Below are 24,826 nucleotides of genomic sequence, written 5' to 3'. Positions count from 1 at the left end.
AGAAATGCTTGAGTGGATCTTGAAGAGTAGGTGGAAGTTTACTAGAAGGGATTGGGAAAAGAAATTCTAAAACTGTATAGGCAAATGCACAGAACCATGAAGACGTTTTTAGGCGGGGCTACTGTAAATAGTCGGATGTGACAGCATAGGGTATGCGTGGAGAAAAAACAATGGACAATGAAATTGGAGAGAGAAAAAAAACAGCCAAATGTTGGAGTTAGTTTTTTTAATCAGGATAATCACATGATCTTATTTTTGTTTTTCAGGAAGATTACCTTAAGGATCATGTGAAAAAATAGATTATAAGCCACAGAAACTAAAGTTAGGCAAACCATCTAGAAGGTAATTGCAATAATGCAGGCATATACTGATGGTAGCCTGCACCAAAACCACAGGACTAAAGAGGCAGGGGCAGATATTCACAATGTTAAGGACATAAATGGTCAGAAGATCTGTGGAATCATTAGAAATGGGAGGAATGAGGGGAAGGGATTAATCTGGAATGTCTCTCAGATTTCTTGTTCATTTGACAGGTTACTGGCTCATTTCATTAACTTATTGGGAGAAAGACAATGGATTAATATTTGTGTGTGTTCAATTTTAGGTGATAAGCAGAAAATCTTGGGAAAACTCATTTTGTTACTGAAATGTTCTAAAGATTCATCCACACTTTTTCTAGAGTCTGGATGTGATTCCAGTGAAATTTATATTTCCAGACTTTTCTCTGAAAGAAAGGTTTACTGATGCACCCTTTCAGAACCTTTCTGTCTGTTCACTTTTCCCATTTTATCTTAATTGCGATTTCATAGCAGAGGGCTATTTGGCAGTTCAGAATTACTACTGGAAAATTTAGAGGATGATATGTATAAATTGCTTCACAGGAAACCACTCTGGACTTTCACATTGCCATTAATTGTTCTTAATATTTTTATTTTTTCTCTATTTCTTTTTATTTTTGTATGAAATATTTTAGAAGTGGTCTCTTTTTTTGTAGTTGATATGCTAAAATGGGCATTTAAGTACTATTTGCCCATGGCCCTTCTAAAATTTATAAAAACCAGACTGTGGATGGGTTCATTATGGTCAAGGTGAAATAACATGTGATTGCTTTTTAAGTTTTCGTGCTTTACTCAAAAAAAAAAATTAAAAACACTATGCAAAGGCTCTGAAAAGTGAGTAAGAGAGGGAAAGAGGGAGGGAAACGAAAACCTCTCTAAACCAGATATAAGAATAGAATGGAAGGTTTATATTCTACTCTAAAACTATTTTTTTCTGAGTATCTTCCCATTTCTTATGTGCTTTCTGTTATAAAGGTTCTGATTTACCATTTACTCTTTGAGTGACTTTTGTCAATAATCAAGTTGACTTGAGTTGATTGTTCTGAATACAGTATATTCTGTCAATTTAGAATGAATTGTGAAAAGGCATAAGCTGCCATGAAACAGTCCCTTATTTAATAAAATTAGAAGAGAGAACGCAAATCACAGATAATTCAGTCCATAATAGGTTGACCAAATGTCCTAAAGGGCAATATATTTATATGCTCCAGCGTGCATTACACATACTAAACTTTCAGAAATAACATCAGTAAGAGTTGTGTTTTTAGAAAAAAATTAAAGCTAAAAATAAGTATCTAAGAACTCCCAGAGAGAATAACTGTGTTTGTCATTTCCAAGTCCACATTCTTTAAAAATCAGCTTTCCTATTTCTGCATCATTACATCAGTTTTCAAACGCAATCAAGCTTCCATTACTCAAGGCCTGATTAGCAAATTCTATTACTCCTGTTCTTTGTTCCTCCTCAGTCTTACCCCTTATGAACACCTTTGTTCTTTCATGAAAAAGGAGAGAATCAGGAAGTCACAGATTAATCAGTATCACCTGCACTTTTAACAGTCCTAGCAAAATATGTGGTGTGGAAGTCTTTGAAATTGACTGAGGTTAAGACAAAACCAAACAAAAAAACCCCTGTCTTAAATAAGAATTTAGTTATATTTTGCTCACCATATATTATCAGTGTAAATAATTGAGAGCTGGCTTTAAGTTCAGTATGAAGTGGGAAAGCATGATTTTAATATGGGACTTTCTAGTCAGTAAAATTTATTGCCATTTAATTCATCTACCCTTTTTACTTACTTCATACATGTAAATTAATTATGAAGATTATACACTAAGTAGTGTAACTTTTTTAAACTCTACTTAATAATTCAGTTAAAAATATTTACCTATTCCCTCTCTCTTTTATCTCTTCCTTTCCTCCTTCCTCTTTGATTTATTTCCTTAAAAAAATAAAATAAAGATTATTTTTCAAAGTCTCCTTTATTCACATTAGTAAGGTTTAATCATTTTAAGAGTACAGTAAAATGCTACTTGATATTTTAAGCAGTGTAAGTAAATTATGCTGTTGGGACAATTTCCATTGGCAACTAATCTATACCTGTGATATTTCAGTGGATTTAATTAATGTAAATGTACTAAATGTACTGAAGCTTAGAGCTCTTATTGCAATATATTATGTACTTTATAATACCAGAACTTTTAATATATAATTTAATTTACTACTATTTTTTTATTCAATGTAACCAAAATGATTTTTTAATTAGCTATTACCAAGATTTATTTTAACCTCTATTAAGAAATATAATTTCCCTGAATATTTTATAGTCTATTATAGTTTACCATAATATGTTTTATATGCTATTATATGTTTATTGTATATTACTTAAAACTTGGCCTTTTTCTAAATGTAAAATAATCAGTTCAAATTATATGAAACTAAATGACACACATAATAAAGAGCATATGGTATTAGCTAATCCAACATCATCAAGTGAAGAAAAGGTTTGTAAAAGATATTAGCTTTTCTCAGAAAAGATTAATGAAAAGAATGAGGTTACTCTGACAATTTGGGTTTTCTCACACCTTTACAAAAACCATGCATTTATTCATTTTTATCTGAGTCTATGTAATTTATAAAAGGAAACTAGATTAACTATCCAAAATGATATCATTATTACCTCTGTGTCCTTTTCATAGGATTGAAGTTGCATAAACATGGTGCATCTATTTCCAAAGACTTAAACACTGTAATGATAAAATTGTGTTTAGATTTGAAATCTGGCAAATTCAAGTTGAAAAGAGGACAATTTGTAAGAAAACTTAACAATGTGACAGTTTCCCATATAGGTTGATGAGAACAGAGTATTGAATTCCAGCATAAGATGCCCACTGCTGATGCAGGACCTGGATAATGTACTATGTGGAGAAGAGTCCTAGACCAGGTAGCGAAAGAGACAGATGCATCGTTAGCCAAGGTGCTCTCCGTGCTGTGGACCTTGGTTTTATCATTATAAAATGAGAGGTTGTATGATACGATCCTTAATTATTTCCAGCTATGACAATCTGATTCTTTATCGCAGTGCTTACTGGTGATAAGGGTAGCAAAAACCAGGGATAAAATTTCTGGAAAGAAAAGCCCCCACCCCTGCAACAATTGACTGAAATGACAAGGAAAAATACAAATAGAAGAAAGTCTATGTCGTCAATAGAAGCTTAGAGAAGTGGACCATCTACATACAATGAACTGTCAGGGATATCTGCTAATGTTTAATGCAGATACAACCAGGCAACTGAGGTTAAGAAAGCAGTATATGTCCTAGGGAGCCAGAGATGGGATCATTACTGAAAATGTGTAATTTTTCCTAACTTGTGTAATAGGGACAGGAGTAAGTGCAGGCCAAGGGATAGATGGGAAGACATTAATCCCAGGGAGAGAACTACAAAAAAACAAAACAAAACAAAACAAAACAAAACCCTATGGATGGCAAGTTTTCTTTCAAATATCTCCTCACTGAGCTATGTATGGGAACTTCCCTCTGATGCAGCCAGGCATCCACCACCCAGGAGGAGGTGACACAGGTCTTGGCTGCTCCCTGCGTGCAGTGGTGGAACTAACCAACCAGAAAGGAGCCTTTGCTATTTGTGCCTTCTCCCTATTAAAACGAAAAAACATTATTACAACTTAAGACCCTGTTTTCATCATTACCACCCACAGGCTTTTGGATTACTGCACTGAGAGCAGAAACTTGCAAGAAGAAGCATAAAATCAGAGGGAATAATAAGGGCTTACAAGAAAAAGCTCCCACAACACTTTGGGGGAGCATTCCTGACAGCCAGGAAGAGCTGGCTTGTGTTACCTGAGAGAGCTGGTTGTTAAATTTGTAGGTATTGTGTAGGCCTGTCTTTATCATGTCATGTAGCTTGAAATCGGCCAGTATGAAACTGAAAAGGACAATTACTAAAATGAAAAATTCACTAGAGAAGCTCAAGAGTAGATCTCACCATGCAAAAGAATCATGAATCTTGAAAATATGTCAAAGAGATTAGACAATCTAAAAAACAGAAAGAAAATAGTATGAGGAAAAATAAAAAGAGCCTCAGGGAAATGTATACCATTAAGTGCACCAACATATGTGTAATGCGAGTGGCAGAAGAGGAGAAAAAAAGACAGAAATAAGCAAAGAAATAATGCCACTTACAATAGTATCAAAAGAACAGAGTATATAGAAATAAACTTAAGAAGTACAAAGCCTGCATACTAAAAACTAAAAAAACACTGTTGAATGAAATTAAAGACTTGCATTAATACAAATAGTCCATGTTTACGAATCAGAAGACTTACTGTCATTAAAAATGGCAATACTTCCCAAACTGATCTGCAGATCCAACATAATCCCTATCAAAATTCTAGCAGCCTGTTTTCAGAAATCAAGAAGCTGATCTTAAATTAATATTAAAAAATAAGGGTCCCAGAATAACCAAAATGATCTAAAAGAAGAACAAATTTGGAGAGCTCACAATTCTCAACTCCAAACCTACTACAAAGCTAGAATAATCAAGACAGTGTGGCACTATGTAAATATGGATTTTTAGATCAATGGATTAGAAACAAGACTCCAGGAATAAATCTTTACATTTATTCTAAAGTGATTCTTGATTAGAGTACCAAGAAAACTGAATAAGAACAAATAGGATTTTTAACAGATGGTTCTGGTACAACCACGTGTAAAAGAATAGAGTACCTCTACCTGATATCTTATGCAAGAATTTTTGTATGTGACAAATATCATAGGTCTAAAACTGTAAATTTCTTAGATGAAAAGTTGGAGTAACTCTTTGTGACCTTGAGTTAGGCAATGGTTTCTTAGACATGACACCTAAAATACAAGTGACAAAGGAAAAATATATAAATTGAACTTTATCAAAATAAAAACTTCTGTGCTTCAAGGAGACTACCAATAATATGAAAAGATAACCCATACAATAGGCGAAGATATTTCAAATCATATATCTAATGATAAATTTGTATCCAGAATATATATAAAGAACTCTTACAACTCAACAATAAAAAGAAAAACAGCCCAATTTAAAAGTGGACAAAGAATTGAATAATTCTCCAAAGAAGGTATACAGTTGGCCAATAGGAATATGAAAAATGACACATTATCTTTTTAGTCACTAGGGAAATACAAACCAAACCCACAATGGTATACCATTTCATACCCACTTGGATGACTAAAATAAAAAATAGACAATAAAAAGTATTGATGAAGATGTGGAGGAATTGTAACCCTAATGCATTACTGGTAGGATTGTAAAATGGTGCAGCCACTTTGGGAAGAAACAGTTGGGCAGTTCCTCAAAAATATTAAATATATATTCACCATATGTCCAAGCAAATCTATTCTTAAGTATATATGAAGAGAAATCAAAACACATGTCAACTAAATTTGTACAAAAATGTTTATACTAGCATTAGTTATAATATCCAATAAGTAAAAACAACCTAAATATTCATCAACTTATAAAAGGATAAGAAAAATTGATAAGTCCATACAATGCAATAGTATTCAACAATAAAAGGAAATGAGATATCAGTATATGCTGCTGCATGGATGGACCTTGAAAATATCATGCCAAATTAAAGAAGCAAGCCACAAAAGACCATATGTTGTATGATTTCATTTATAAGAAATGTCCAGATTGGGAAAACCCATAGAGACAAGATAGTATATTAGTGGTTGCTTGCATTTTAGGGGTAGGGGTGAGGAGTGACTTTTAATAGGTACAGGATTTCAGGATGAAGAAAATGTTTCAAAGTAAGTAAGATTGTGATGACTATTGTGCAGTCTTCTGAATATACTAAAAACCATTGAATTGTACTGTTGAATGCGTGAATTTTATGGTGTGTAAAATATATCTCTGTAAAGACAGAGGAACTAGAAGAAGGAGTAAAGGAAGAATATACTTCTGAAGAGAATCTCAGTAGTGATATCGAAAATATGACAACTGGTGTTTCAGGGACACCGATGATCAGAACAGAAGCTGGCCTCAGAGCTACCCAGTCCCAGAGGCCCCCTTCCAGCACGGCCATTAATGTTGTTGGATATTGGGATGTTCTGAGAGCCAGGGGGCCAGCTAGGTCCTCCAGGAGCTCGGAGCAGAGGCGACTGGCCAGTGCGCACCGGTATGGGCCATCACCCTTAGTCTGACCTCTTTGAAGCCAGATGTGTTTCAGAATTCAAAATGTTTCAAATTTTATAAATACTATGGCTTCTATATTCAACTACCAATTTATTTATAGAAAGCACAGAGACCCAAGGAACATGTTAACTTCACTATGAAAATATAATCAGCAAGACTTGGGCTGTGGGACGCTATAAAAAAAATGCCTAGATTTCTTCAATAAATACCTTCGACGAATTTCTTCTTATTTCTTCTTAATTATTCCTAGTTAAAAAAAAAGATGGACAAGAAATTATTGTTTAAAAAAGACTTCAGACAAATCAACCAATGACAATTATGTGGACTTGGTTTGGATTTTGACTGTAATAAATAAGTTATAAAAAATTAAACTATGAAATTCTTGGAACAGTTGACTATCTGATGATGTTAAGGAATTATTTTTAACATAATAAGTTAGAGAATCTTCAGTGATATGATAGAAAGGAGGTAGTTAATGGTATAAATGAAATAAAATTGACAATGAGTTGAGAATTGTAAAAGCTGGGTGATGGGCACATGGGATTTCATTATAATATTAAGTCCCTTTTAGATGAACTTTAAGTTTTCCACAATAAAAATACTACAGAAATAAAAGATAATACATATATTGTATACCCCCAACAGCATCTGGAAACAACATCCAAAAATCGAACTTACTGCCATTTTTCAAAAAAAGAAAATTCACCCCAAATGGGAAAAATAAAGATTACAAATAGTCTCTGTTCAGACAATTCTTTGCTTTCAAATATTTTACACAAAGACTCTGATTTTCAGAAAGTTTTGATGTAGAAAATTTGGATAAAGGATTGCAATCTTGTAATTTTACTATTCCAATAATCAGCAGAGCTGTAGTGGTGCTCATCTACTACATGTAAATCTACATCATTATTAAAAAAAGTCATAAATTTTCTACAAATTAGCTTTGGTTGACTTCTTTCTCTTCTTCAGGTGGCAGCTTAAATGTCTTTGGCTCATGGTGGCTTTTCTGGTGCCTTATGTTAAGTGAAGGCCCTCCCACATGATATCGTGATATTCATCTCACACAGCCTCACACCACCCTGTCATGATATTCAAGTTTGTTTTGAGTATTTATTGTCACTATCAAATTGCCTATTTTTGCTACTAAATTGTAAGCTGAGAGATATCAGGGATCCTAGTTCATCACTGTATAGGAGCACCCACCACCACACAATTGGAATGATAAAGAACTTACACAATGACTATAACTGACTGCTAACAAAGCTTTCAAGTCCTGCCAATGACACTTGAGTAAAACACATAAGCACATAGACTTTGTAGGCACACAATGAACAACTGGAGACAGCTGCTGCTATATGCTTCAGTAGTTGAAGCATAGGCCTCTGATAACTGTGTTAGTGATGAGGCTAGAAAACTGCTTCATTATACATAGTGTAAAGGACAATCTCTTTCTAGCTTTAGTGTAATCACAACAAAATTTAAGTTGATTTTCAATTTGGATTAATGAGAATGCCCCCAAAGAAAGAGCCATAAATAAACTGGAGAAGAGTTTTGATGGTAACAACAAAACAAGCATCTTCAATCATAATCCAGTGTCTCATACTTCAGTTGGGTTCCCAATGTTGACCTCAATTCATTCATTTTTTTCTCTAGAAGACTTTCCTTCTCCTTGCAATTGCTATGTCAGGCTTCTACATTTTACCCTTTTCTTAATGCACCCTTACATCTTTATCAGATTTTGAGAAAGTGATTTGACATTCTAAGTAACAGAAAGAGAATCTGTTAACAGAATCTGACTTCTTCTTGTTATCCCTGCTGCTACCATCTGGTCCATCATTTCTCTCCTGAATTATTGCCAGAGCTGTTGAGTGCTCCTATTCTCCAACTCTGTTGTTCATTATCAAAACAGCAGCCAGAATGATCCTTCTGAGGTCTTCATCCATTCTGTGAAAACTCTTGTCAATACAATGCCCATTCAATCTGACGTGCACCCTCATTACCTCTCTGAGGTATCTCTGTCACTCATCCCCTCACTAATTTCATTGCCTCCTTAATTTCCAGAAATTACCCAAGAATACTCCTAACTCAGGGCCTTTGCACTTACTGTTTCTTCTGCCTGGAATTCCCTTCTTCCAGAAAACTTCTTAACTTTGGTACTCACTTTGTGTATCTTTACACAATGTTCCCATTTCAAAGAGGCTTTTTCATGACCCTGTTTCAAGTTGCAAGCCCAATCCATTTCCCTTATTTATTTTTCTCCTGGGCATTTATAGCATCTAACCTAATACATATTTTTCTCATTTCTTTTGTGTAATGTTTGTCTCTCCCTATTAGTTTGCAAGCTTGGGTCACAAAAGATATTTTTGTCTCCAGTCCCTAGACCAGTACCTCATGTATCATCCATAAGTGCTTACAAAACTGTTTGTAGAATGAATGAATAACCATTATCACACCTACAAATTAACCTGCACCCCTAGTTATCCTTTTATTCTTTCCTTTTATCTGTCCAGTCTAAGGCCGAGTCCTCCTACAGAGTCTGGACCTACACACTCCCAGCTTTCCTTTGATTTCTTCCAGTGATCTCCAGGGAGCCATCCTCTCTCTCTCTTTTACCTTAAATTTCTCTCTCCAGTTGTTAGGTCCTTTCCATAAGCAATTAAAATATTAAAAACCTTTCTGTCTTTAAAAATGCTCTTCTCTGCATCTTACCTTGACATTCTACCAGTTGCTAAATCTTGGTAACTCCTTGTGAGTCCCTCTGGCTCTTCATCTGCTATGGTTTTCATCTAAATATATAGTTTCCAAACAGATATCTTATCTTGTGGTCTTGCCCCAAGTTATGGACTGAATTGTGTCCCCCTCTAAATCTCTGTGTTGAGGCCTCAAACCTCAATGTGATGGTATTTGGAGGTGGAACATTTGGGAGGTTTAGACTTAGGTGAGCTTATAAGGGTAGAACCCTATGATAAGATTACTATCCTTACAAAAAGAGGGAGAGACACCAGAGCTCAATCCTTCTACCCATTTGAGGGGGCACAGAGAAGGCAGTCATCTTCAAGCCAGGAGGAGAGGTCTCATTATGGACAGAATTTGCTGGTACCTTGATTTTGGACTTCCCAACCTCCAGAAATATGAGAAATAAACATCTGTTATTTAAGCCACTTAGTCTATGGTATTTTATTTTAGCAGCCCAACCTGGCTAAGATACCCTCCTTTATTTTATTTTTCCCACTAAAACCAGAATGCTGCTTTTAAAACACACATTTGATTATAGTCCTGCCCTACATTAAACACATCAATGATTTCCCTTTTCTTTCTCTTGACTTCTCTCACTCTCTCTCAAAAAATAAAAAGCTTATATCCCTTTGCCTGGCTTACTTCTGTTGCAGCCTTGATGAGCTCTGTAATCACCAGCACCGAAGCCTGTTAGTCTCCCTAATATTCCATGCTCAGTCTCATCTCTTGACCTTTACAGCTACTGATTACCCAAGCTTTCCAACTTTTACTCATTCTTCAGCTTTCTATTTAAATGTCACCTCCTTAGCAAATGTTCCCTCCGTTCCCACAACACCCAGTGCTTATTAATTCTAGATAAGGTCACAATCTATTAAAATCAACTAGGGTAGGGTAGACTCATGCATTGTTTAACTTAAATTAAATGCTTTGTCATTAGCAAGGCAAGCAAGCAAACCACCCGTCACCACCCCTCCCCCAACAAAACCAGACTTCCAAAATAGGCTATTAGAATTTCTATAACCCACCCATAATTGAAAGACAACTATTTCATCTGGTGTGTAACTGATCTATATCAATGCTAAGAAAAGACAAAAACTGAATTAGGCTGAGAGTTGGCATAAATGCAATCATGAGTATTACTCTATATAGATTAATTAAGGAGTCTTCACAAAGAGTTATCCAACCCTACGCATCTTCCTACTTCTTTCTTCCTAATAGAATGTAGTTATTGGGAAGGCATGGGTTCATGTGCACCTTAGGCACCAATTTTGGCCCAAGTCAGTCGTGATAATTCCCTTCTCCTTGGAGGTGATTGCTTTCAACATGGATGTACAACACAATCCTTACCAATGACATGAAAGACAAATCTGTTGGGGACATTGTGCAATTGTCTAGATCTGTGGGAGCAGATGGTCCCTAGAACTGCCAAATTGTGAACATGGGGATGTTGTCAACAGAATAGAAAGATGGGAGGAACTGGGCCCTGGATGATATCAATGTGCTCTAAGGATGTCCAACCCTCAACCTATTCTCCTCTGAAATTCTTGGTTTATAATGTTAAAAAACCCTTTAGTATTTGCACAGCCTTAGTCAGGGTATCTGCCAGTTTGCACCTGAGAACATTATAACTGATTCAAAAAAGGACTGTAAAAACCCCCTTTTTAAAAATAAATGTTTTCATCCTTACAGAAAACTTATACATATATATAAAAGTTATATATATATATAAATAATATTTTTCTGTCTTTTTTGATAGTAAATTGTACATACAATGCCTCTTTTCTCTATAAGTGAGAATAACTTAAATAATCTTGAGAAAAGTCTCCAAAAACAGGAAATTATTATTGATACAGTACTATTATATAATGCATAGAATGTATTCAGTTTTCATGATTTTTTTTTCATGAATGCATTTATTAGCAAAATAAAAAATAATTTTGTGTTTCAGGATCCAGTTCAGAATGACAAATTTCCACATTTCTTTAGGCTCATTCAGTCTGGAACAGTATCTTAGCCTTTCTCTGTCTTTCATGACATTGGTATCTTTTAAGAATGAAGGGCAAGTACTTTGTAGAATATTCTTTAATTTCAGCTTATCTAAATGTTTCCTTAAGATAAGACTCAGGTTATACACTTTTGGCAAGGCTACCAGAGAAATGATATTATGTCAATATATCCTGTTGGGAGATTCAAGATAATCTGTCTGGTTTTTGGTAATGTTAATATTGATCATTTGGTGAAGGTGGTATCTTCTAAGTTTTGGTGCTGTAGTTGCTATTTTTCTATTTGTAATTATTAGTTTATGAAGGGATATTTTGTGACCATGCTAATATCCTGTTTATCATCAAATTTTTCCCTCCCTAGTTTAGCAGGCAATAATGGTTCTTGCTTGAATCAGTTATCACCAAGATATTTGACAAATGAAGATTTTCTAATTCTATCACTACTTTTACATTTCTTACTTATCATTCTACTCTATGGGAGAGTTTTCCTTTTCCCCAAGTTATGTATCATTTGTTTTTATTTGTATGTACTTATAGATTTCTACATTATGAAATGATTACAATTTTTTATAATTCTTATTTTTTGCTCAACTTGTCTCAAATTAGCCAGTGGGGGCCCTTTTAAGCTGGCTTTTCATCCTTTTGACATGTTGCCATTATTTTTCTCTTATTGCCTTTACTTTCTGGCACAAAAAGATGTTCAAGGCTTATGTTGTGTTTGATCAGAGTCTCTGGTCTTAGCTGTTTCTCTAAGGAGTGGCTCCTTTCAGTGAAGAATGGTGTTTAGGAACCAATGTAGGCTGTAAGTAATCTCACTTTTACTGGAATGTCGTTGCACCTAGGTCCTTTCAGCAGAGTGGGAAAGGAGCGCGCGCGCGCTTGCGCACACACATACACACACATCTATATCTATTTTATCTACAAATCTATAATATATAAAACTGTCCACATATTTAAGCCATGATTGATTTCATTCTCATAACTCAAAGGTTTATTCCAGCCTTCTCCCTTTCCCTCCCTTTCCTATTATGCACAATGTATTTATTTGCTCAATTTTGCAATACATAGCAAGTAATTTCAGATTGTTAACTTTCAACACTGAAAACCAAACCTAGTAATTAGAATTCCAGTTGGATTATAGTTCTTTTCATCCTTAGCTTGAAGTTTATATAATCAAATTACTGTTTCCAAATGTTACTTAGGTTAACTCCTTACATCTGCTCTCTTAGATGTGGTTATGTTATTTATTTGAAATAAAGTTAGATTCCCTTGTTTGGCTTGTATTCTATGTTTGGGTTTTTCTCCTTTTCTTACTTTTTTATTTAGGGTTTTTTTTTTTGAATGTGTAAAAATGTAACAAGATTCTAAAACTCAAATCTAGGCTCAAATTATTCTCAGAGAAGTGTCAGCACCTCATCCCTTCTACCCCATTCTTTCCTCCCATCCTTCACACTCTTTCTCACTTATATCCAGTAGGTAACCAATTTCATTAATTTCTTGATTATGCTTCCAGAGTTTCTTTTTACCCAAATGAGCAGATGCATGAATATTCTTATTTCTCAGTCTTTCTTAAGTATAGGTTGCAAACTATGGTATTTTGCATTTTTTTAACTTAATATTTCTGGAAATGAAACAATTCAGTAGAGATTTTCCTCATTCTTTTTTAATAGTGGATATACCATATACAGTTTATTTAGCAACACTTCTGTGTATGGCAGTTAGATTCTGATATTTTGCAATTGTAAATAGTACTGTATGTATTTATATGTTCTTATTATTGAAGTGTGTATCCTTAGGGTAAATTCCTAGAAGTGAAACTTCCTTATCAAAACATAAATGCATATGCAGTTTTGTTATATATTGTCATATTCCCTATATAAAATTTGTCTTCATCAGCATTTTAAAAAACCAACTTTACTGAGTTCAATTTAGATATAACAAAATTTATATAATTCATGTTTTGACACATGTATATAGCTTATATATATATGAAATTTTCATCACCAAACCTCTAATTTCCTTTGTGACTTTCCTGTATTATTTGGAAGTGTGTCATATTTGAAGGTTTTTAAGATATATTTCTATTGATTTCTAATTTAAATCCATGAGGTTCAGAGAATATGCTCTGTATGACTCCAATCCTTCTAAAATTTTTATGCCTTGTGTTATGGATCAGTGTATGCTCAGTCTTGGTGGGTGTTCCTTGTGTGCTTGAAAAGAATGTGTGTTCTGCTCTGTTGGTGTAAACTTACATATTTCAAATAGATGAAGTTTTTTGATACAGTTCAACTTTTCTATATCTATTGATTTTTCTATCTACTCACTTTATAAGTTACAGAGAGAAGAATGTTGAATGTCTATTTCTCCTTTGTCCTTTCAGTTGTATGTCATCAAATAAGCTTTTAGAGTGCCCACACACCCATTTCTTGCTCAGTTCACTCCTGTGGATTTTATATGCTCCACCCCCACCCCCAAATGGGGAAATGGAATGTGTGATTTCTCCCCGTTGGTCTGTTGCTAATATAGATAAAAACTACTGGTTTCTGTAATTTTTCTGGTTTTCAGCTTCCTGACTCAATTATTTTATCAATTCCAGTAGTTTTATTTGTATTTGTATTCTCATGAACTTTTCTAGGCAAATCCATCATAGTACATCAGTAAAAAGCATGAATTTATACTGTCTTTTTCAATATTTATGACCATTTTTCATCTTCTTGTCATATACATTTGAAAAAATCTCCAAAACAATGTTGAATAATTTATTTTAAAGGGGAACAGCCTTTACTTTAATATTAAAAAGTTTTAGCATATCAAACTTTAGAATAATAATTTTCCTTTTAGTTTGGGTTTATGTTTTTTACTGTATTTAGGAAGATTTCTTTTATTCCCATTTAATATAGAAAATATTTTTTCATAGTATATTAAGATAAATATGTGTTTTTGCTTTACTTTGTTAATAATTTTCTGATACTAAACTATCCTCATATTAAGCCCACTAGTTTGAAGTTATCTTATTTATTCAACATTTTGTTGTATGGTATTTTAAAATATATTTTTAAGTTTTTTACATACATTTAACAACTGAAGTTGAACTATAAATTGTAAATTCTATTTTATTTATTTAAATTTATTAAATTGTTTTACTCTATTTTTGTTTAAATATGTAAGCATTTGGAATTAAAATTATGTCAGCTTCACAAAAATCAGTAAAAGCTATTTTCATTATTTTCGAGTATCTGGGATAGCTTAAATTCACTTGGAATAATCTTTTTTAAAAGTTAGAACTCACCTGTGGAATTATCTAACCTAGGTGTTTATTTTAGGGGTAAGACTTTATTTACTATTTCAATCTTTCCTTTGCTAAATTGGGCTACTAAATTATAGCTAAACTGGGCTATACCAAATTCTAGTTATTCTTGGATCAATATTAATAGTTAACATTTTTAGAAATAAGCCATTTCCTCTTGACTATCAAATCTTTCCCAATAATATTGCATGTATAACTCTTTTCACCATTTCCATAATTTTTTTTCTTAATTCTGAATATGTTATATCTCTGTCTTTATTTCTCTATCAAATCCAACCCACTACTTGTTTTTGTATTTGCTGTAAACTAAAGATAGTTTTTTTTTAATAATGGAAAAAAGCAAAAGAGCTATAGTATTTTGTGGATGTAGAAATTCTGTGAAATTCAAATTTCAGCATCTAAAAATTCTTAAAACAAAAATGTTGTGTTCTTTTGGAAACTGTGCTTTGTCTGCATACTACACAACCTTTTGGTTATCAGAATCTAGCCTTTCATTTTCTTTGAACTACTTTGCAACTCTTTAACTTGTAGATGGCTGGTAGACATACAAACTCTGTGTTGTCCAATAGAGTTTTGGTTGACTTTTCATTCCTTTGCATAGAAAAAGTTCTGCTTCCACTTGCAATTCAATTTACTCCATATAAAATGGTGCTTCTTGACTTTTCCTTTGAACTATTTCTAGCCTCTGCCTATTCCTCCTGTGAGAGGAATATAATTTTTACGTGTGTTTATATCTGTATTATGCAAGAGTCATGAGTTTACCTTTCTCTGAAAATTATCTTTTAACAGAACACAGCCACATGCATTCATTTCTGGGATGTCTGTGGCTGCTTTGTGCCATGACGGCAGAGTTGAATAGTTGCAACAGAGATCATATGGGCCGTAAAGCTGAAAATATTTACTATTTGGCCAAAAAGCACCAAGTGTTAGACCACATCATACCAGCCAGAGTGAAGCTTCAGGAATTCCAGTGAGCAGTCCATTTCTCAAAAGATGTTTGATGTTTTACATTGCTAAAATTATACATCTAAGTTTTCATCCTCATCCTGTGAAACATTTTACACATTGAAGTTTCTTTGATATCAAAGAAAGCAACTGGATGTTTAAAATGCAGATTAAAATGACTATATTTATGTCTAGAAAATATCACTTACAAAATTCATACCTTTTCATTGAGTCATAAACTTAATTGGATTCTTCTTAAACTATAAATTGATTCTTAAGAATATAAGAGTTATCTGGGCCTGCCTTTCCAAGGAGGAAGCAGAGCAAGCTGATTAGGGGACACCAAGGTCATTCCCCGTGTTACTATGTTTTTGAAACAGCTTTTAATGTTTTTTAGTTTTGAAATGTTTTTTAAAATGAAGACTATTAAAGAATGACTTGTGAGATTATTAGAATTTTTATCTTCTTTGCAATAAAAGTTGATCTCCCCAGGTGTCTATTTCTAGATTCAGTTCCAAAGGGTTACATATGCAAAGTCAAAAAAGCCTCCTGCTTTCTTGGTGAAAAACATGATTGTCAACACTAGAGGGAGCTGGTGTTTAACTTACATAAAATTATGGTAGGAATGTAGAAAAAGAAGAGTGCTTTGTTATTCGTATTTTTTAAAAACCTGTTGAAAATACTCTCATTTTCTGACAATAAGTTGTACTTGCCAAGTAATTTCTTTACCTTATTAATTGAGTTTTATCCTCAAAATACTGTCAGCCTCTGTTCTCAAGAGGATTTTTGATACTCTGAATTTAATAATGGACTAAACATTTTTATGGGGTGTTAGTTTCATATAGTAGTATTCATGTTCATGGTCTTTTAATTGTACTTTAAATTTCTTTAGTTTTTTTTTAAAAAACAAAATTCTGGTATAGTTCAGCTTGAACAGTATGCTAAGCAGTTTCAGAACAAGATGCTTGGTAAATTGCCTTGTTATTTAATGGAGAAAATAACATTCCTGTGTCGTTTTGAAATACCCAATTTTCAGTGGGTGTAAAATGAAAAATAAAGCATTTAAGCTAAAGTAGTCATTTTATAAAGCTGGAAGAAACTGGGCCCGTGCTCCATTTCTTCCAAGGAGACTGTGAACTTGTTGACCTCAAGTTACATGTTTTAAATGACCTTGCATTATAAGCAGAACATAAGCATCTGCTTATTTACACCAAAGGTTGCAAACTATGGCCCACTGGCTGGCTGTTTTTGGAAACAAAGTTTTTTTAAAAACACAGCCACACCCATTTAAGTATGACCTGTGGCTGCTTTCTGTTCCAACAGCAGAATTAAGTTTGTGATAGAAATCTTATACCTTTCAAAGCCTAAAGGATTTACTGTCTGTCCCTTTAAAGTAGAAGTTTGCGGACTCCTACTTTAAAGCATGTTAATTAAAAAATATGTACTGAATAAACAAATGGATAGATGAGTGAATGAATAAAATAATTGAGTTACTCCTATGAGTGTGTGGCAGAGAAATAGTGCTAATATATTAGAAAAACTGAGACATTTTTGAGCCAAGCAAATCGAATCCTTTATACCTCGTTTCTATTATAATGATGTATGTGAAAAGTACCTATTTTTTAAAATAGGTATCCTAAACATACTACCAGCTCAGTATTACATAGTAACTTTACTGCTGTGTATCATCTCATTGACATGTGCCTATAGTTTTAGCTACCTAGTTGTGACATGAGCTTTCTAAATTGTTTCCTTGAGAATTCTTAGGAGGAACCAAAGCAGCTAAGTTCCACTAAATAATGGTTGAACTAACATCTCTATGTACTTTCCCTGATGCATAGGTATCAGTGCTTATAAATTTTTTATGAATCTCCTTTCAAGTCAAACAAACCCCTAATTTAGAATAGAATTGAAGTTGGTACAACAAGTTCAACTAGATGAGTAGAAATTTAACAGGTAAAAATTGTCTTAGGCAGTAAAGAACTGAGCTTGCTAATTCATTGACCAGTTTAAACACACACACAAACAAATTCTCCCTTACTGACTTCAGTGGTCACATCAACTTTTTAAAATTCAGGTGATAATTTCCCTTGAGAGTATTTTTGAGGAGCTACTAATTAGAGATTTTTTGCCTTCCTTGTATATAGCAAAACTTTTCACCTTAAAATAAGTCTTTTAAATTCTAAAATAGTCTTGTCAGGATCTGTGCAGCTGCTCTTGAATCAACTAGTGAAAACTGAAAAATATCACTAAGTTACAGAACTGTTCACAAGTTGCTCATTAATTATAACTGGATCTAGCCATATGAAATAGAAAACAAGGGTAAGGATTTGATTTAAAGATAATTCTCTTTCAGCGAAACAACCAACTGGAAACCAAAACAAGGCTGACAATGTCTTTTCTTTCCTGCGTTCTGGTCTTGTAATGAGGGGTAGACAATAGGGACGTTTGCTGGAAAGAATACAAATAGCTACTATAAGCCAGTTTATTGTACAGTAGGTATTCTCCATTGAACTTGTTGATGTGAATCACAATGGGGTTTCAAACAACTTGATAAACCTTTGTCAGGATTTTAGGTGTCAGAAAAAGTGGTGAAATGTACAACTTACTGTAAGAATGATTTTCCTTAATAACTTGGTCCGTTGACTCTCCCAACGTGTTTTAATGAAGAAGGGACAAAGATAATTGAGGTCAAAAAGCAAATCAATCCAAGCTGACAAGATGTGATTCTTGGAACTCAGGATGGCTAAACGTCAACAGACTACTTTTTGAATATTTGGGATTCCACTAAGACCAAAGCCTTTAGCTAAACTCTTTTTTCTCCCTACTCTGTTTTTAAACCTAAATACATACTTCTAAAGGAAATTTGAACCAGGACTTCTGAATAACACAAAGTTAAGCAATCCAAAGTGGTATGGAATTTTATCCCTAAATTATATGTACATCTCTCAGCCCTGAAAACTGGTAAGCTGGAGAGTAGATCACTATATTTTCAGCCTTATTTCTTATTGCAAGTGACTGAGGTTTAGGACACAACCAAGTCTAAGTCAGGCTTCTTTTAACCTGATGCCCAAGAATGGACTTCTGGAGATCTGTCAAAGCTTGGAAGTGATGCATCAACTTTTATGTTATATGTATCTTTGAATTTTATTGGTATTAATGCCCATGATTTCACTAGATTTTCAAAGTAGTCCATGAAACTAAAAGTGTTGATTGTGGTAAGGCTATTAAGATTATTGTATTATGGAGAAGTTAAATAATTCCACTTAATCTTCACAACAGTTCTATAGCTTGGCTAAGTGGAAAGGTTAGTACAGATTCTGGAGACACACTGCCAGCAGTCCAGCCCTGGCTCTGCCACTTATTAGCTGTATGTCCTAAATTTCTGTACTTCAGTTTCCTCATCTGCAGTACAAAAAGTAATAGTGCCTACATCATAGGTTGTTATGAGGAATAAGTGAACTAATATTTATAAAGTGCCTAGTCTTTGCTGCATGATATATATATATATATATATGTGTGTGTGTGTATATATATATATATATCACCTTTTTTTGGTCAGCTTTATAGATACAGGTATAAATATAGATATGAATGTAGATATAGGCATTGATATATTTATCATGTAGCAAGGACTAGGCATATGTTTATATATAAAACATATACATATGGAAAAAAAGCCTGGATAAATATAAATTTATAAAAAAATCCCTGGATTTTAGGTAATGAAAGTGATTTAAGCATTTTTCTTAAAATCACAGTGTTCATAAGAGGAAGAATGAGGTCTAAAATTTGGAAGAGTTGTTTATTTTTTTCAACTTTAATTCTGTCAGTTGTCCTGATCAATCTCCATAAATGGTTCTCAGCTTCCATTCCTCTTTTCTAACCTGCCCAGTGTTTCACTTTAAAATCACCTTCCATCCCATTCTGCTCTCAAATCTTCACAATTTTCCCATTATCCAGTTTGGATCAAACTTTTAATTTTTGACAAGAGCCAGATTAAGGGTAAAAGCAGGAATTGCCGGAGCCCTAATCTATGAAAGGTAGTGAATTATCAATGAAGAGTGAAACAAATGTATTTATCCAAACTCCTCTCCTGGAGAGTAAATTAAGGCACTTATAAAATACATTTAAAATAAAGCAGAACTTCACCCTCATCTTCTCTTCCACTGCATGTGCACACATATGTGCACACACACATACCTTTACACCTCAAACAGGCTCAATCCAAATTGCTCTAGCTAATTCCAGTGTTTTTCTTTTGCTAAAGAACCTATGCAAATTTGGGGCACACTCATTTCTCTTGGCAAGAAAGGAGAGATTAATCCCCACTGCTGGGGTCTTTCTCCCTTCTCCACAACTCTCAGCCGCAAGACTTTAAATTGCTGAACAAATACTTAATGAATAAAAGTTTGAAGGGGCACCAATTCTTAACCCACCCAAGAAACCAACTTATTATCCTTCCTGGGTATCCTTGAGTCTTCATCTAGCCCTGCTTCTGACCATGAATTACAGACCCTTTTGCTTTGTAATCCTGCCTCATTGGGTTCGCTTTTACTGCCTGGCATAGGACTCGCCCACACTCCCAGTCCATTCAGCTCACTCTCTCTGTCTCTTAGATTTCATTCTTCCTCATCCAAGCTACCCCAAATGCGGGGAATGGGTTTCTTTTTCATTAGGGCCAGAAAATCATGGAGTAGTGGGAAGTCCATTGGTAAAGTCATTACCAAGCAGATGTAGCTTCAAATCCTAGTTTCCCTGCTTGCTTGCTGTGTGATCTAGAGAAGGTTATTAAGTCTCTCTGAGCTTTGTTGCCTTTTTCATATGTACAGTTAGAAAACAGCATCTGCTTCAAAGGTTGATAATGTAAGAATGAAATGAAATAGCATACAAAAAAGATCTTGGCATAGAGTAGCTGCTCAATAAATACTAGGTTGTTTCATTAAACTGTAGCTGAAGGTTTACAAATATCATTTGTTATATTTTCAAGTGTTTTATATTTAACAAAATGAGTTTTTAGGTACATCACCTCATTTGGTCCTCATGATGATCCCATAAAACAAAAATTATGCCCCCTTTCCTGCAGATAAGGAAACTGGGTGTCACAATGATTAAATGATTTGCCCTTAAGCACACAGCTAGTGAGAGCTGGAACTGAAATATATTTCTTTTGATTTGAAATAGCTTTCCCTTTCAACTATATGCCACTGAAACTTAAGAAACTTTCATTTGATTAGACAGTGTTTTTAAGCCTGGTTTTGCCCCATTTAGGTCACTTAAAATCTATAGTTCTCATCTTCCTCATCTGTTAAATAAAAGGGCAGTACTAGACAATTCCTTAGCCCTTTTCCAGGTTTAAATTGCTTAATTATAAAGTCCTAATAGCAAGCAAACTAAAACTCCCTACTTCCAAAGGAGGCATCTGAAATACTAAGGCTGACTTATTTTGAGGTTCATCCAGTTATTTTTTTTAGGGAAATATGTTTTAAGCAATAATCCATAATCAAAGAAATGTCTATCCATGAGTAATTCTCCATGCTAAGTAAGAAAAATATTAGTGTAAGAATATGTAGTAAAGAGACACAATGATATTAAAGCAATTTTTAGTTTTCCTGCAAGTTTCCTTTCTAGACCATAAATTTTTTTTATCTCAATTAGAAACAGAGAACTGAAAATTTGAATTTGGGGAATATAATACTATCATAAATAACTATATACTGAGTCACTCTCATACTATTTTTATGCTTAATATATTCTCGCTAACTGATAATTGCTTCCTGTTGTTCCCAAGACTTAATGGGAATAAAACAAAAAGTATCACCTTTTCCACTTGGATGACTTTGGCTTCTCTTTTTACATATAAGCCTTTTTAAAGAGGTGGAAAGAAGCATATTACAAAACAGATTCTTGATTATGGCTGCTCTCTTCCCTTCCATGATTAATGCTTTCATTGTTTATCTGCAGGTCAAAAATCCACCACCATCAAATGTGATGTTAGCTATAGATTTTACAAAGCCACGCTGGGTAGTTCTTTCTTAGTGCACTGCTTGGATCGTTCTCGCTTCCCCAAAACTTCACCTATGCCCAAATATCCCCAAATATGGTGGCTTCTTGGCATTGCGGATGCTGTGGTCTCCTGTTGGTCCACCGAAGTTGATTTCTATCAGGGCTTCCTGTCACCAGGCTCTCTCACACCCTCCTTTCTCCAAGAGATCTTCTTAAAATACACATTAATCATTTCCCTCCACCACTGAGATCCTTCATTGTTTTTCTTCTTCTGAACCATTTCGTTCTAGATAATGACCAAACCTCTTAGCATATAGTTTCCTCATGACTTGGCTTTAGGGCCATTCTCTTCAGTCTTCTATCTGGATCCCACTGCTATATAACTTACACATACATCTGTCATACAAAATTATTCTCAGGGATTCATGTCTTTGCATGTTTTCCTTGTTCTCTATTTCTGTAAAGCTCTCCCTGACTGCCTCCCATCATGCTCATCTTTTCACTCTGGCTCTTGTAGTAGTTGCTCTCAAAAGATTCTTCTGGCCATACAGTTTACCAAAGCATAGTTAAATATCTTCTCTGTGATGCCCTCTCTACCTTTGTGTATGTGTCTTTTGTAGGATTTCTGCTGCATCTTAATAAGTATTTGCATATTTCTCATTAGACTTTGAGATCTTTAGCCTGTATCTGATTAATTTTATATCCCAAGCCAATATGACTACATTTTAGGTTAGTAAAATAGAAATATGTTGAATGAACAACAAATGCAGAAGTTTAGTATTGAGTTTATTGAGTATGCTCTTCACTGGTCCCTAAATCAAAGACAGAGTCAATGATGTTGGTGACTTCAAGTAGTTAGCATGACAGACACAAATGATGGTGGGAACATTCATTTATACTATGGGCCACAAACTGACAAGGCTTATGTACATGACTAATGACCAATGAAATGCTTAGACGAGAAGTGCCATAACTTCGGGGGCAGAGAGTGATGGTGAACTAGTATGACTTGGAAAAAATTTTGAAGGAGTATTTTAAGCTGAGACTTAAAAAGTATCATGGCTTTGAGTGCTAAATAGGGAAAAGGCATTGGGAAAAGGGACAAAATATGATGAAAGACATAGAGAAAGAAGCAAGTAAAGATAGTTCATAAGCCAGTGAGTTGACAAATTATGCTAGACTGGAAAATTACGATGTGGCCACATGGCATATCTCTGCATGCCATGTTGAGAATGACACATCCTATCTGGAAAGCAGGGGGAAACCATGGCAATATATTTGGGTAGGAGACCATTATAATAGTTGTGCCATTGTAAGAAAATTGTGTAGCAATACACACTGGAGCATTTCAGAACCTGCCCTAAGGTGGAGGCAGTGAAAATGTACAAAGACTGTGCTGAGTGTCTAGCTGGTCATGGGACTGTTCGTTTAAAGAAAATGACTAAAAGCAACTCAGGTTCAAAAGAGAAAAATCAAATAATAGTGGTAATAATTAAAACTAGTACATACTGAGAACAACTATGCTTCAGGTGTTTATGTGTTTTTTATTTTTAATCTTTATAAAACTTTCAAGTTAAATATTGCTCCATTTTTTTAAGTGTTGAGAAGAGGAATATGCAGGGAAGCTAAGTGGTTTGCCTTGATTTAGAACCAGATATCTTTTACTTGAGTTTCTATGACAGAATCCTTATCTTACTGCCTATGTCCTAACTTGATAATCCACCTAGGACCACAAAAACTCAAAAATGAAAACAAAAAAATCTAAGCAAAACAGAACTATACACCTGAGACCATCTTCAAACTTCCAGTATCACTAGGATATAGGTTATGATTTGGCCAAATTTCTTGTCTCTACTTGTTTTTGGGTTAACCCCACCAAGAGACCAGTTTTCCACTTTCTGGTCTCTCCTGCAGGTTATTCTGGTACTCACAAACATATCTTCTGGAAACAGCATTCAAAAAACAAAAGGACTTCAGGTGGAACCAATTCATAGAGAATAATGTAGTTGTTAAATGTGAATCATCAATTCAATATTTGGGCAGAAATGTTCATCCCAGTGTTGGAAATGTGAGATAGGTGTTCAGGAGGCAGACCAAGGCTATAAAATACAGCCTTTAACCTAAGACTAGAAATTTATTGAAGGAGTGAGACAGTGGGAGCTCCAAGCACTGGGAGAGCAGAATGGAAGGCTGAAACTAAAACAAGACATACCATTAGGGGGCAGTCTAGAAAGAGAAGCCATCAGTAGAAAATAAGCAGGAGAGTGAAATGATGCAGAAACTACAGATTTCTTCAATGATGGGGGAGTCAAGAGTGTCAGCTCTTATAGAAGGTCAAGGGGGATAGGAATTAAGAAAAGATTCATTAACTTGTCACTCAGGAAATAAGAGATAACCTTTGAGAATGTGGCTTCAGCAGAGTGCCTAAGCTCCAGCATCACCACTATTGCGTTCATTGGACTAAACAGAAAATTATTTCTAGACAAACTAGAAACTGGAAAAGTATCAACCCAAGGCAAACCCTTTCTGCCAGGATAAACCACCATAGGCCCAAAAATACCTATGAAATAAATAATGCTTATGTTTAGTCTTTGTGTGTCAATTCCCCTCTGCAAAATTACTGCCTACTTTCTGTGGCTGCCCATGTGGAAAGCTGTTTCCAAAAATTATATAGCTGTTTCCTCTCTCATCACTCTTTTATTCATCCATCCATTCATTATTTCACTAATTGAGTGAATAAACATTTACAACTGTCATTTCTTCATGTTGCTTTCAATAGTGCAATGAAATTATTATGTTATTGAGGTTCTCTCATCTCTGCTAGAATGGTAGGAGCAAAAGAGCTGAATTTCTTTCTAGCAATATTGTGTATTATTTCCCATAATGTAGATTAAAAATAATAGACCAGAAAGTAAAACCCTAAGAAAATCCAAGGAAAAGATCTTTTCCAACAAAGAGTTTATTTTCAGAGAACATTTATGGCTTTCTCTTCAGGTTTAATCAGAGGTTCCATTGCCAAAATTACTATGTTGACATTTGTCTTTGAGATCAACAACCTCCCTTTTCTAATATTTCATCTATTTTATTACATCAAAATGCTTCCTCATTCTTTAGTCTCCTATCAAAAATTTTTCAGAAAATTGCCACATTAGTCATCAACACTTTATTTTAACTAGAAGTCAATAAAAATATTTGCATTTTAAGCCTTCATTCCATTCATAAATTTCTTTTGGAAGAAATACAACCTTCCAAGACTATCCCAGGAAGAAACAGAAAAATCTGAAAAG

At 34.3% G+C, this 24,826-nt stretch overlaps 1 protein-coding gene across 1 annotated transcript in view; it reads left to right on the top strand.

Annotated features, from left to right (window-relative positions):
* The window catches only part of LOC140848278 (uncharacterized), a 182,290-nt gene that overhangs the window by 103,979 nt on the left and 53,485 nt on the right, over positions 1-24,826 (top strand). The window contains exons 4-5 of the mRNA XM_073230481.1: positions 3,717-3,724; positions 6,269-6,525. Coding sequence (XP_073086582.1) covers positions 3,717-3,724; positions 6,269-6,525 — 265 coding nt within the window. The remainder of the gene's footprint in view (positions 1-3,716; positions 3,725-6,268; positions 6,526-24,826) is intronic.

The sequence above is a fragment of the Manis javanica genome, chromosome 3 (assembly GCF_040802235.1).
Source record: "Manis javanica isolate MJ-LG chromosome 3, MJ_LKY, whole genome shotgun sequence".
Classification (NCBI taxonomy): domain Eukaryota; kingdom Metazoa; phylum Chordata; class Mammalia; order Pholidota; family Manidae; genus Manis; species Manis javanica.
This window is presented reverse-complemented; position numbering and strand designations above follow the sequence as displayed.